The sequence below is a fragment of the Pipistrellus kuhlii genome, unplaced genomic scaffold (assembly GCF_014108245.1).
Source record: "Pipistrellus kuhlii isolate mPipKuh1 unplaced genomic scaffold, mPipKuh1.p scaffold_m20_p_12, whole genome shotgun sequence".
Lineage (NCBI taxonomy): Eukaryota > Metazoa > Chordata > Mammalia > Chiroptera > Vespertilionidae > Pipistrellus > Pipistrellus kuhlii.
Window position 1 is genome coordinate 31,536,057 of NW_023425427.1, and position 15,107 is coordinate 31,551,163.

Genomic DNA, 15,107 nt, shown 5'->3' on the forward strand with positions numbered 1-15,107 from the left:
ATCTTCCTTCTACCTTACTCTGTTCCTCTGCTGAGCCTGCTCTTCACCACTTAATTAATCCCAGGCCATCAGTCCATTCTAGTTTCATTGGTGTCTTATTCCAGGCAGGATCCTATGATCCACCATTTGAGCTATGCCTTTGTCAGCCCAGTAACACAAGCCAACATTTACTGAAATTTACATATACCACATCTCACACTTGATATGAGATTTGGCACTTACAAAAAGCAGATGAAGTGTTATTATCCCCAGTTTCCAAATGGGGAAACTTAAATTGGAAGAGGTGACCTTAACCAAGGTCACATACCTAGTAATTGCTAGATTTGAATCTTATGTTGTCTGAAGTCAGCTCAAACACTATTAACCACCACCAATCCTCTTGATGCTCTGCCATGCCCGCCTACCTGATCATTCCCCAAATATTTATCTGTTCCCACTGCTGACACTCCCATACACTGCTGAAGATAGTCATGGAATTATACAAACTGCCTTATCCTAAGAATGCGGGTTTAACTTAATCCTGGTTCTCACTTCATAGAAATCTTCAACAAATTTCCCAGAGTACCTTTTAGAAAACATCTCCATTTATCCCAAAACCCTTCTCTGTTCTTGCCTTGTGATCTTAGCAGGCAACCTTTCTTCTTACTTTATTTTGAACAGACATAGGCAAGTATTCCCAAACCTTCCATTCTGCATCCTTCAAAGTTGCTTCTTTCCCCATAATCACTTGAGCCAATTCCTTTATATTCCATTGGTTCTGTTTCTCTGGAGAACCCTAATACATGCACCTCACTAGATTTTTCTGAACTACTTCCTCTTTGCCCTGTTTGACCATCAGGAGGTCATTGTAAGGCTGTGATAACATAATGGAGGAAAGAGATCATGATGATTAAGGCATATTCTGAACCACATACCTCCATTGGAAACATTAAACTTCACTCCAAACTCTCCCCCGGGTCCTCCAGGACAGTGGCTGGCTGTCAGGATAATTCCACCAGCTGCCTTGATCTTTCTTATAATGCAGGAAACAGCAGGTGTTGACAAGATGCCATTCTGTCCAATAATCAGTCGTCCAATCTAGACCAGCCAGGGGGGAAAAAAAATCAATCCTAATACATGGTATTGAAATACATTTCAACAGGAAAGTGCCCGGGGCTCTACTAACACACAGTAAATCACTTGGCCAAAGGAACTGAGTGGGCAGGTGTGAGGGGAGAGGGAAAGAATGCAGGTGTGAGGGGAGAGGGAAAGCTTGGGCATTGTCTTTTCTGCCCAATGTCCTCAAGACCATTTGAGACACCCATATCTAGCAGTCAATTATTAACCTATAAATTGGGACTGTCTCATTGATCTTCAGTAATTCAAAACATCTGCTTTTGATGACCAAAGAGTTAGTTTGAACCACACAAGAAGTTCTTAGTTGCTAGCTCCAAAGCTGTACATTAACATGCTAGAAATTACAAGAAAAAAAAGAAATGGAGCATTTCTATGTTACGTCCCTTTCTCTGTCTCAGCATAAGTTCACATAGGAGGAAACCTGATTTATATAGTCCTGTTGTCAGTGGGCATATTTTAACTGAACTTGGAACAATCCTCTTCTAAAGGCAGGAAGTCTAGGCCTGCCACCAAGTGACAGCATGTGCTGGGGATATTGGGGACACTACCTAATCGTGTGCTCGGCAGAGATCTTTAAGTCATCCATTAGTGTGACCAGACTTTTTCTATAGCTATAAAACTAACTTTTAAAAAAGAATATAATTTTTGCAGAGTATTACCTAGTATGCTTTGTTTTAAAATAGGACTCAATGTCATCCAATCCAGGGGTTCTCAAATTTTGCTACAACTTAGAATCACTAATGAAGCCTAGAAAATTCACCATACTCAGACTGCATTCCAGTTTAATTATGCTGGTACCTTGGGAAAGGAGGGAGGTATTCAGGTATTCAGTTTTTAGGGTGATTCCAATGCTCAAACAAGTTCAGTGACCAAACCTCCTCATCACTCATAGGACCAGCAGCATGAGCATCATCTATGAGCTTGGTAAAAATGCAGAATTTCAAAGGCCACCCAAGATCTACTGAATAAGTATCAGTATCTTAACAAGATCCCCTTTCTTCCTTCCAGATAATTCATTTGTTCATTAAAGTTTGAGAAGTATTAATGTAGCCCACAAACCAAGGCAAGCTTTAGCACCCAGCTCAATAACAGTTAACCTGGCATCCAAAATAGCATGGCTAGAAGTAGGTCATTGACCAAATATGACAATAGGGAAGATACAGAAAAATATACCCTATGGAGAGCAAACATAGGAACTCCAAAAACAAAGCACACTTGGAATGACTTGGGATGGAAAGGATCCACATGTCCCAACATCTCCATAGTATATTTTTGAGTGGATGAAGCAGATTATAAACAAATAAATGCAATAATAATTATTATTGGTTACTTATTAGGAAGGAAGACAGAAGAATTCTATGATAGAAAATAATGGGGTGTCAATTTTAAGAACAACAATAGTAATAATAGTTAAGGGACCTTGGATTTTTATTCTAAGTACAATGAGAATCCATCAAAGGGTATTAAGCAATGGACATGATCTGATACCATTTACATTTTAAAAGATCATGGACTGAGCAATTCAGATGATCTTGTTAAAAAGCAAATTGTACCTTGTCAGCAAAACATTCCCATTACTTTTCTTGTTCCCCACCAACCCAAAGTAAAGCCAAAGTCTTCATCATAGATTCCAAGGCCCTACATGATCTAGTCCCCATGGCCTGCTATTTCCCTCCAGCTCCCTGCTTCAGCCACAATGGCTACTTAACTGTTCCTCAAACACACCAAGCATGTCAGGGCCTTTGCCCTCTTTTCCTCTGCTTAGAGTACACTTACCCAGGTATTTATATGCCTCCTTGCTCCTGTCCAATATAATCAGAGATAGCACTGTTGACAGCCCTATATAATACAGCACCCATTAGTCCTTAATTCCTCTATAGGTCTCTGTTTCTTTTACCCTGCTTTAATCTTAGGCATTACACATATTACCATCTAATATCTTCCATATTACTTATTTTCCCACTATACATAAGTTCTAAGGACTTTGTTTAATCACTGCTATATATTTTAAAATTCTAAAATCTATTTAGCATCTAGGTATATAATAAATAGATGTTGAATGAATTGAAAAAAATGAATGAATGATGAATGAATGGCTGCTATGTGGAAAACGCATTGGAGAGTGACAAGAGCAGAAGGAGAAATATCAGATGAAAGGCAATTATAGCAGAGCTGATTGTGAATAATGTCTTGGATTAGGCTAGAGACAATAGGGATGAAGATAAGTGACTATATCTGAGATATAATTTTTGGAAGGAGAATGAACAGAAGACGTGTGGAATGAAATATGAAAGAGAGGAGCTCTGGTAACCAACTTCCAAGATGGCTCCCAATGATCCCCCCCTTCCCACACTGAATGAGGCAGATCTGAATGATTAGAACATTGAAGAGGGAGAGTGTGTGACTTCCAAGGGGAGGCTGTTAAGTGCCACTTCTGCCTTGCTCTCTTGGGTTGTTCCCTCTGAAAGATACCATCATGTCATGAAGACACCACACAAGGAGCTCTGTGTAGGCACCTGAATGGAGAGAACTGAAACCCCCCAAAAGCCAGCACCAACTTGCCAGCCATGGAGGTGAGCCATCTTGCAGTATATCCTCCAGCCTCAGTCAAGCCTTCATATGACAAAGCCCCCACCAATATATGACTGTCACCTCATTAGAGTCCCCAAGTCAGAACAACCCACCTCTGTCTCTCAAAAACTATAAAAAATAATACATATTTATTGTTATAAGCCACTAAATGTTAATGGTAATTTCTTGCATAGCATTCTACCTTTAGATTTGGATGAATGGTGGTGACATTTATTAAGACAGGAAAGACATAGGACAATAATTACATTCATATTATTATCCAGAGCCATAATAAATTATTCTCTACATGCTCTTGTTAAAATTTATTTGGCCATGCAACTCATTTTATTATTACATACAATGTAGAAGACCGTACAGATACAACAATGAATACAATTTAGTTACTTCCCTCAAGGATAAGTTTGTGAATTCAAGAACCTGAAAAAGTACTATAACTTTTGTTCATTGTTTTCTATAAATCCTGTTTTTTAGAATATTTTTTTTATAATTCTATAACACATCATCTGTATATTGTGTTGTGTGTTCACTATCCAAAGTTAAATTTCCTTCCATAACCATCTATTATTCCCCCTTTACCCTCTTCTCTCTTCTTTACTCCACTTCTCTCTTGTAATCACCATACTGATGTCTGTGTCTCAGGTTTTTCTCGCTTAATTCCTTCATTTTTTTTCACCAAGCCCCCAAACCCCCACCTCTCTGACAGCAGTCAGTCTGTTCTTGGCATCTATGGGTCTGTTTCTATTTTGTTTTTTAGTTAATTTTGTTCATTAGATTCCAGATATAAGTGAAATCACATGGTACTTGTCTTTCTCTGACTGGCTTCTTTCACTTAGCATCGTGGTCAGCAAACTGCGGCTCGGGAGCCACCCCTTGAGTGTGGCTCTTCCACAAAATATCACGGCCTGGGCGAGTCTATTTTGAAGAAGTGGTGTTAGAAGAAGTTTAAGTTTAAAAAATTTGGCTCTCAAAAGAAACTTCAATCATTGAACTGTTGCTTTTTGGCTCTATTGACTAATGAGTTTGCTGACCACTGACTTAGCATAATACTCTCCAGGTCCATCCATGCTGTGGCAAAGGGTAAGATTTCCTTCTTTTTTTACAACCAAGTAATATTTCATTATGGTGATTATCAGAGGGAAAGGGTGTTGGGAAAATTAGAAGAGGGGAAAGGGCAGATAATTGGTGATGGAAGGAGACTTGATTTGGGGTGGTGAACACACAATACAAAATACAGCTGATGTGTTATAGAATTGTACTGAAGAAACATACACAATCTTATTAACCAGTGTCACCAAAATAAATAAATAAATTCAATTTAAAAATTAGTTTTAGTGTCCCTGGCTAGCTAAATGTATGCACTATGTATTTCAATTTATTTCAGCACAACATGGGGCTTGGGGTCTAGCTTTCTCCCACAAATGATACCAAGAACTCTGGAGGCAATGGTACTTCTTGGTGTAGTGAGGTTCTGCTCAGTGTAGTGAGGTCACTGATCTTGTCAGGAAATGAGGTCACTGCTCCTCCTGAGATGCCTGGGGTAGGGGATGCAGGGGTAACCTTACTTCTTGACAATGAAGCCCCACAGAACCTGGAACCCTAGTGACCAGGCAGCCACATTCTATAACTGCCACTTCCCATCTCATTTGGATAGAGACACTGGAAAGGACACCATGTTTTCATGTTGTCTCCCCCACCATGTCCCAAAGTCGAGACCTCAAGGGAGACAGCTATGAGAGTAGGTTCCACATTGGCCACTGCTGGTTCAGGACTCAGCGCAGACCCCTATCACCCTTGACATGGTTGGAGCCGGAGGTAACACAGGGAGGCCCTGGGTGGTTTTGTGTCGGTCAGGCCACCACTCTGACTCCACCTGGGCAGCCCGATGTCCTTTCCGTGTGTGTGTGTGTGTGTGTGTGTGTGTGTGTGTGTGTGTGTGTGTGTAAGGGGGGTTCACATAGGAAGGGCCTGAGCAGGAACAAGCCTAGTGGACCAGTCATGTTCACACCCCTGATATCAAGGCTGGCTGGGTGGACGTGGAGTGTGGGTGGCGCCCTCTGCCCGAGGTCTATCCCAAGCCCTGGAGGTGACCCTCATTTCCCCTGGGAGGAGGTCTGTGCAGACACAGGGCCGGACCTGATCTGGGAGCAGCGACTAAGGCAGGGCAGCAACAGCAACTAAGGCAGGGCAGGGCTTGAGGCCTCTGGATTGGCTGCTGGTCACTGTCATTATAGAGCTCAACCCAGGTGATGGAGGAGCAGCAGCTGGTCCATGAAGAACCCAGCCCCGCCTTTATTGAGAGGCAAGTGGGCCATACTACCGAGGCCCAGAGTAGGCCCAAAGTGCATATGGCCAGCTGTGGGTCTGGGGAACCAGGGCCCTTTAGTGCCCGGAGATGGAGTCCTCCCCAGAAGCCCATCAGGTTCCTCAGACCTCCATCCTGGAAGCTGCTCAATCAGCAAAGGCGGATCGCACTTTGCAACTCCTTCCTGGAGTCACCCAGGTTCCACAAGAGGATCCCAATGTGTGATGTCTACCTGCAGCACCAGGCCCGTGTGAATCACACCGGGCCAGAGGACCTGCAGCCCCAGGAGGCAGAGGACAAGGGTGAGGAGGTGGAGAAGGTGGGGGGGGGGGGGGGGGTAGGAGGTGAACGTGCATGCAAGCTTATGGGGAGAGCTCAGTGCCAGACACACAGAGAGTACCCCCAGAGGCTGGCCAGGGGCAAAGCCTGGCCCCAGACCACCCACCTGCTAGATTGCAGGTGGAGAGCACATCCTGTGGTGAGTGCTGGGCTATGGCTTCTCTGGAAGGTTCTGGCTTCTGTTATGTTCTTTGGGGGAGGAAAGGGCATATGGAAAAGCAGGGACATGGGTGATCTTTTCTCCTCTCACAACCCAGCACCGGCCCAGGAGGCAGAGGAGGCTCCTGCAGTAACATTTGATGTCCATACAGAGGAGCCTGATGAAAGCCACAGGCTTGTACACCTCCAGAGGTCCTGCCACCTCCAGCATACTCTAGCTACAGCTGTGGAGCCGGGGCAGCCTAGGAAGAACCTGCAGACATGACTAAGGCCCCACCCACCTGGAGGAGGAGCCCTCCCTGGAGCCTGCCCTGGGTCCTGCCGCAGAGGAGGAGCTGCCTCCTGAAACCCCAGCAGGGCCAGCTCCAGAGCTGCTGGCCGAGACTGCTCACTGTCTCCCCTCAGGAAAACTGGTGCTACCCCAACTCCCCCTCTTCTTTTTGTTTTCTCTTCTTTTTGTTTTCTGTTTTACTATTCTTTATGGGGTAATTCAGCTGTTTATTTTTTAATTTTTATTATTCAGAATATTTTGGGGACTTTTTCTCTGTTCTTCTTTTATGCTTTGTTTCTCCATGGGGTGATTCAATTTAATAAATAAATAAATAAATAAATAAATAAATAAATAAATAAATTGTTTGCATTTTAAATGGTGTTATTCCTGAGCATGAAGGACATTTACGATGCTGTACAAGCATCATCACTATTTATTTGGGGGATGTTCAATCCCCCAAAAGGAAACCCTGCACCAACAGTACTCACTCCTCACTCCTCCTGTCCCTGGAGACCCGTGGTCTGTTTTCTGTCTCTGCTCTGTTACCTGTTCTGGACACTCCCTACATATAGAATCTTAGTGCCTTTTTGTGTCTGCTCACATATTTTTGTTTGTTTTTACCTGAAATAGCATTTTTGTTATTTGAAAGGGAAATCCCATGTGGATTTGAGGTCAGATGTAGGAGGTTGGGGGAAAGAAGCCCCTTTCCCTAAGTATGTGTATAACCCTGTGGTAGAGATCACTATGCTAAGTGTGACCCATGGCCAGAAGCCAATCAGGTAACTGTGCCCCAAAATAAAAGGAGAAAAATGCAGAAATCTGGGAAGACAAACCACAACCTGAAAAGCATTCCTCACAACCCAAGGCCAGAGAAAGGTTTAAAATCCCTGTGGTACAGAGAACTCTTAAAAGTGGGTGCTTTCTAAAGGGACAAAAGACAAACACATTTCCAACAAGAGGCAATGCACCCAACTCTATCCGACCACCACAATGGGGACACATGCACTGTCACCATCAGACTCACAGGCTTCTGGTCTGATGGCAACCAACCCTGGGGACAAAATGAGGCAGCAGAGGCCCCAGCAGTTTCCCCAGGGCTTTTTGTTTTACCGAACATTCAAGGAAGAACTAAAACCTATCCTCCTCAGACTATTCCAAAAAATTCAAGAGGAAGGAACACTTCCAAGGTCATTCTATGAAACCAGCATCACCCTAATACCAAAACCAGATAAAAACAACACAATGAAAGAGAATTACAGGCCAATATCCCCCATGAACGTAGATGCCAAAATCCTCAACAAAATTCTAGCAAATAAGATCAAGCAGTACATCAGAAAGATCATACACCATTATCAAGTAGGATTTATCCCAGGAATGCAAGGATGGTACAATATCCGCAAATCAATAAATGTGATACATCACATAAACAAATTGAGAAATAAAAATCACACAGTCAAATCAATTGATGCAGAAAAAGCATTTGACAAAATCCAACATCCTTTTTTAAAAATATATTTTATTTATTTACTTATTTATTTATTTATTTTAATTTTATTTTTTTTACAGAGAGAGGGATAGAGAGTTAGAAACATCGATGAGAGAGAATCATCAATCAGCTGCCTCCTGCACACCCCTCACTGGGGATGTGCCCGCAACCAAGGTACATGCCCTTGACCGAAATCGAACCCGGGACCTTTCAGTCCGCAGGCTGACCGGTTTCAAACCGGTTTCAGCCCAACACCCTTTCTTGATAAAAACTCTCAGCAAGGTGGGAATAGAAGGATCATAACTCAACATAATAAAAGCCTTATATGACAAACCCACAGCCAACATCATACTCAATGGGCAAAAACTAAAACCATTTCCCCTAAGAATAGGAATAAGACAGGAATGCCCACTCTCATCACTCCTGTTCGACATGGTACTGGAAGTACTAGCCATTGCGATCAGACAAGAAGAAATAAAAGGCATCCAAATTGGAAAAGAAGAAGTAAAACTGTCCTTATTTGCAAATGACATGATACTGTACATAGAAAACCCTAAAGACTCCATCAAAAAATTATTAGACTTAATAGATGAATTTGGCAACATAGCAGAATACAAAATTAACACCAAGAAATCTATGGCATTGCTATACACCAATAATAAACTTACAGAAAGAGAGACTAAAAAAGTAATCCTATTTACCATCGCATCAAAAAATATTTATGATACCTAGGAATAAACTAAACTAAGGAGGTAAAAGACCTCTATGTAGAAAACTATAGGACACTGAAAAAAAAGAGATAGAGGAAGACATAAACAGATGAAAGAATATACTGTGTTCATGGATTGGTAGAATCAACATCATCAAAATGTCCATACTACCCAAAGCAATCTATAGATTCATCACACTATCCATTAAAATACCAACAGCATATTTCACAGACCTAGAACAAAATTTATCTGGAATAAAAAAAAAGACCCTGAATAGCTGCATCAATCCTGATAAAGAAGAACAAAGTAGGTGGGATCTCAATACCAGATATCAAGCTGTATTACAAAGCCACTATTCTCAAAACTGCCTGGTACTGCACAAGAACAGACATATACATCAATGGAATAGAATAGAGAACCCAGAAATCGACCCAAACCACTATGCTCAATTAATATTTGACAAAGGAGGCATGAACATACAATGAAGTCAAGACAGTCTCTTCAATAAATGGTGTTGAGAAAATTAGACAAATACATGCAAAAAAATGAAACTAGACCACCAACTTACACCATACACAAAAAAAAAACTCAAAATGGATAATGGACTTAAACATAAGACTGGAAACCGTAAAGGAATCCACAAGCAGCAAAATCTCAGACATAAGCCGAAGCAATTTCTTCACTGATATTGTTCCTAAGGCAATGAAAACTAAGGAGAAAATAAACAAATGGGACTACATAAAAATAAAAAGCATTTGCACAGCAAAAGAAACCATCAACAAAACAATAAGAAAGCCCACTGCATGGGAGAACATATTTGCCAATGTTATCACCGATAAGGGTTTAATCTCCAACATTTACAGGGAACTCATACAACTTAACAAAAGGAAGATAAACAACCCAATCAAAAAATGGGCAACAGGACGCAAATACTTTTCGAAGGAAGGCCAAGAGACATATATGAAAACATGCTCAAAGTCACTAATCATCTGAGGGATGCAAATCAAAAGACAACTCAGTACCATCTCACATTTATCAGAATGGCTATATCAACAAATCAACAAATGGCAAGTGCTGTCGAGGATGCGGAGAAAAAGGAACACTCGTGTACTGCTGATGGGAATACAGACTGGTGCAGCCACTTCGGAGAACTGTATGGAGTTTCCTCAAAAAACTAAAAATGGAACTCCCATTTGACCCAGTGATCCCACTTCTAGAAATACATACCAAGAAGCTAGAAACACCAATCAGAAAGGATATATGCACCCCTATGTTCACAGCAGCACAATTCACCATAGCTAAGATTTGAAACAGCCTAAGTGCCCATCAGCAGATGAGTGGATTAAAAACCTGTGATACATCTACACAACGGAATACTATGCTGAGGTAAAAAGAAGGTAGTCTTACCATTTGCAACAGCATGGATGGAACTGGAGAGCATTATGCTAAGTGAAATAAGCCAGTCAGAGAAAGATAAATATCACATGATCTCACTCATTTATGGAATATAATGAACAACATAAACTAATGAACAAAAACAGATCCAGAGAAAGAGAAGCATCGATCAGACCATCAAACCTCAGAGGATGGGGGTAAGGGGGAAAGATCAACCAAAGGACTTGTATGCATGCATATAAGCCTAACCAATAGACATAGGCAACAGGGGGTGAGGGCATGAGTGGGGGGATTGGAGAAGTAATGGGGGGTAAGGACACATATGTAATAGCTTAATCAATAAAGAAATTTTTAAAAATCTATATTGATTTCCTGTGGCTGCTGCAGTTAGAAGACCTAGATATGAGTCTTAGCTCCACTCCTGACCTAAGGCAAATCTCCCATCTATGTCTCCCCTTCCCCAAGCATTTAGAAGTCATGACTAGATAGGAACAAGTTCATGCAATCACCATTATTCCTCTGGTGCAGTTACCTATAATCTCTCTGGGTCTATCCTTCTAATGTGATACCAGTGCCTTTCATCAACCCTTTCACCTCACCTAGATTGTACCATTATTTGTTCCACCTATGAGTGGGCATAGCAGATGCAGAGAGAATCAGTATGCCCTTCCACATGCCACAGACTAGTGTCCTGAGAAAGAAAAATTTTATTACACAAAGCTTTCTCTCAGCACTTTTATTTCTTTACACCAGGTACATATACAACTAATTTTGTTAATTATTTTATTTCTGATGGATCCTTCTTTTCAGAATGTTCCCAACTACTCTTCTAAGTTAGATTTAGTATGTGTTCAGTTTTTAATTAGCTCAAATTAAAATCCTGGAGAGCAGCAGTGTACAATTTAAACCCACAGGTTAGAATCTCAGAGTAGATGCAGAATTCTTACTCCAGATGTGTTTTCCCCAGTAACTAATGAAAGCAGGACTCTTTTCATGTGTGAAATCTCTTAAATAAGACGCCCCCTTGATGATTACCTTTTTACTTTAAGTAAGTCATTTTTTTAAAAGAGTCCCCAAGACAGAAGAAAAAGTAAGCAAGACATTCCTCAATGTCTTCCATTCATTGTGTCATATTCCCATAATTCCCAACATGAATCAGAAAGAGTTAAGAGAGCAATAAACAGAAACTTCCTTGACAGTACAGACATAGAGTGTTGTACAGGACCACAGAGCCACCACCACATCCATCTACAAAGTGCATAGAAAGCCATACACACAGAGATGCTTATTTCCTGTCTTCTCAGTTAAAAAACAAAACAAAACAAAACAAAACAAAACAAAACACAAAGGCAGTTCAAAGCTCAACTGCCTGGATGGCAGGGCGTAAGCCTTTCTGTCCCAGCTGTCAAAGAGGAGAGCCAGCCCTTACACACTGCTTCACATGAGTAAGCAGGTGATGGCTAAGTAGAATTTCAAGACATAACAAACTCAAGATGTGGATGTGGTTTTCCAAACACCAAGGGACTTCTCCAGTTGTTCGTGGATAATTGTGCTGTAAAATTCTTTTGTTACATGGAGACCAGATGGGAGCACCCAAACTCATCCTCAGCTTCCCATCCCCCTGGATGTCTTTACACGCACACTCAGGGGCTGGAAGCAAGAGACAAGAGTCTATTTGAACCAAACCAAGATGGATTTCACACTCAATTCCTAAGATCTGAACAAGTTCAGACAATTTACAGGCATCTAGATGCTTGACCCAAGTTCTGTTCCTCAATCAGCCCACCAGTTTTCAAAATCTCATTGAAAGGATCAGGCAATTTAGCTTTCCAAGAGTGCCAAATGAGGGAGGTGGAATTGGAGTTTAGGTACCTTCTGATGATAAGGTAATTCAATGCTTGGAAAATGCTGAAATCTTTACCTTAAGGCACTAAAACAAGAAGGGGCCCTCTTTGCTGCCATTTCATGAGTGTACCAACCCCATTGGGAACAGGATAACCATTGAATCTACCTGGGAAAAGAGGCAGAGTTGAGATCCCTGAGATAAGTTGAGACTTCGGTATCCAATAGGAAAGGATGTAAAAACTGACTTTGCCACCTATTAGGTATGGGACTTTGGATAAGACCCTGAATCCCTCTATATCTCAGTTTTATTATGTAAAAGATTTAAATAATCAAAGGATGGAGAATGAAAACCAATACAGCTGAGCTCCAGTTCAATAAACTCTCAATACATTTCATTTGCATTCCTCATTGGTGTCACTTCTTAATTCTTAATTTCTTAATTCATAGCAATTGAATGAAATTGTTATTGTTTTAATAAATTGTAATTGTTTTCTAATTGCAAAAATATATATTTGCATGTTCCTTTTTTTGAACCTTTAGGAAGTACATAAGCAAAAGGAAAAATAAAAATCATCTATAAACTTAAAATGATCACTGTTAACATCTCTGTGTACATCCTTTGTCTTTTGTCTATCTGTTTTGGTGCTTCTCTCTTTCTCTCTCTCCCTCTTTCTCTCTCTCCCTCCTTTCCTTAAATTTTATGTTGTTGTTTTTTTTACAAAATAAAAAAAATTGTGTGGCCTACATATTGCAACTAGCCCTTCCCTAAAACCTGTCTTTCTATCACTAAATATTCTTCCATAACATGATTTTAGTAGCTGTATAGTCTTCCATTATTTAAATGTACTGTCATTTATTGACCAATAAAAAAAAGTATTCTTTCATTTAAAGTTTTTATATGTGCAACTAAAGAAATATCTGAGGACTGAACTCATACTGTGGAATAAATTAAACTGAATATAGCATGTCAATAATTAAATCTAAAGAACTAGTTGAAACATGCCTACATGACAATAATGTCTTCTTTCTTCTTTAGCCACCAAAACTAATCACTAAGAGACTACTGAAGTGCATGGTAAGGAATAATAGGACCATATCTGTATCCTTGTTCGACCTGGATCTTCTGACATTTTCCCCAGCCATGCCTCTTACTTGCAGTATCCACTGGTTGGCCTGCTAACTTACCCATGTTGTGGAGCTCACTGCAGAAAGATGTCCTTGCAACATATCTTCCTGCCTAGAACAGTGGAGTTAAATTGCTTGTATTTCTTAGGCTTGGTCCATCCAACTCAAGCATCCATTCTATTTATTAGCATAGAAACATAGATAATTTGGGAACATTTAGTCACCTCCTTCAATTCTATAAAGCCTTCAAACACTTCTGACATCTGGGACACTCTTCTATCTTCCTCAGAATATATCCAGGGAAGAAGATATATCTCTTTGCAGGGGTGGGGGTGGGGGTGTCCTATGCACAGATGAACACACATATGCTACTTGACAAACTACCTAAATTCTTAAGAATACTTTACATCTGGCACCTTTATAGGTATACAGAAATTTTATAATACAGCAGGTCCTAGAAAAATATTCATTTTGTTTGACATCATTTCATTATAACATCAATGAGATGCCACAGGAACTTAACTCTTATTTATATCAATTAGCCTATGGTAAAATTGGTTTCCTTATATGTCATTTCACTTAAAAGTTACAGAACCTATTGACAATGTTAAGTGAGGACTTACTATGTAGTGATTTTATATATACACACACACAAACACACACACAAATATATATATATATATAACAAAAACTCAGTATCTTTGGTACCTCTGTAGATAAAATATATATATTCCAAAAAAAATTAGTTTCTCTTTATAGCTATGTATTTTTCCATGAGTAGTTGTCACATCAACTAAAATACATTTATGGATATTCAAATAAATTCCATCAGACCACTTTCTGTCTGGCTGGTTAATCATTACTGCCCATTTGCTAAGTGCCCCCGTCTCCTATAGTATGTTCCAGTGAACTAAAGACCTCTAGCTATCATAGATTTACAACTCAGCAAGATTAAACAATTTACTGTTATTTATGACAGCAAAGCTGGGTCTTCTACATTATATTCCACATTAGCATCTGTCATTTTACATTTGGGAACTCCTGTCCAAAAAAAGATTATGCCTCCTAAGCAAGCATTGGGCAGGGCCACAGACGCAGGCACCCTAACAAATAGCCTGACAACGTATTTTAAAGCATCCCCAACTCCTGCAGCTGTGCATTTCCAGACTACTCAGCAGATTAGCCTGGAGTCTCTTAGCCCCTACTTGGTCTGTTCCTCTCAGTAATCTCTCACATGGCCCAGTCCATTAGGCTTAAAAATCCTGAAATGAGCAGATTAAGATTTGGTCTCAGGAGGGGATAGTGGGGTGGCCGGGGGGGCGGGGGGGTGCTCTTTACAAAACCTGAGCCTTAGAAAGGTTTAAGGTAGAAGAGTTTGGCACTGACACAACTAATTCATAACAGGAAATAATGCACAGATCATACTAAAAAAGAAAATAAGTCCCTTAAATTGAGTTAACAGTCTATGCCAGAGCAGCTGTCCGCTCAAGTACCATGGCAGTGAGTGGATGCGGGAGTGTTTGTGGGTGTGTGAGTGAGTATGTGCACTGGGAGGCGGGAGAGGTTCATGACCTCAGCAGTCATTATCCAAGCCTTAACCAGCAGCATGGAGGAATACCAAAAGTCAAGAGGAAGCCTCACCAAAGCAAATGTGATCACCACATCCACAGACACCTCTGATCAGTAAAGCTCTGGAGATTAAAAAGCCCATATGCACATGTCCTTTTATTTTAATCAGAGGAAAATAATTTGGTAATGTGAATGAAT

General features: G+C 40.6%; 1 protein-coding gene across 1 annotated transcript in view; it reads right to left on the minus strand.

Annotated features, from left to right (window-relative positions):
• The window catches only part of PGM5 (phosphoglucomutase 5), a 159,851-nt gene that overhangs the window by 133,414 nt on the left and 11,330 nt on the right, over positions 1-15,107 (minus strand). The window contains exon 2 of the mRNA XM_036433884.1: positions 915-1,077. Within this exon, the coding sequence (XP_036289777.1) occupies positions 915-1,077 (163 nt within the window). The remainder of the gene's footprint in view (positions 1-914; positions 1,078-15,107) is intronic.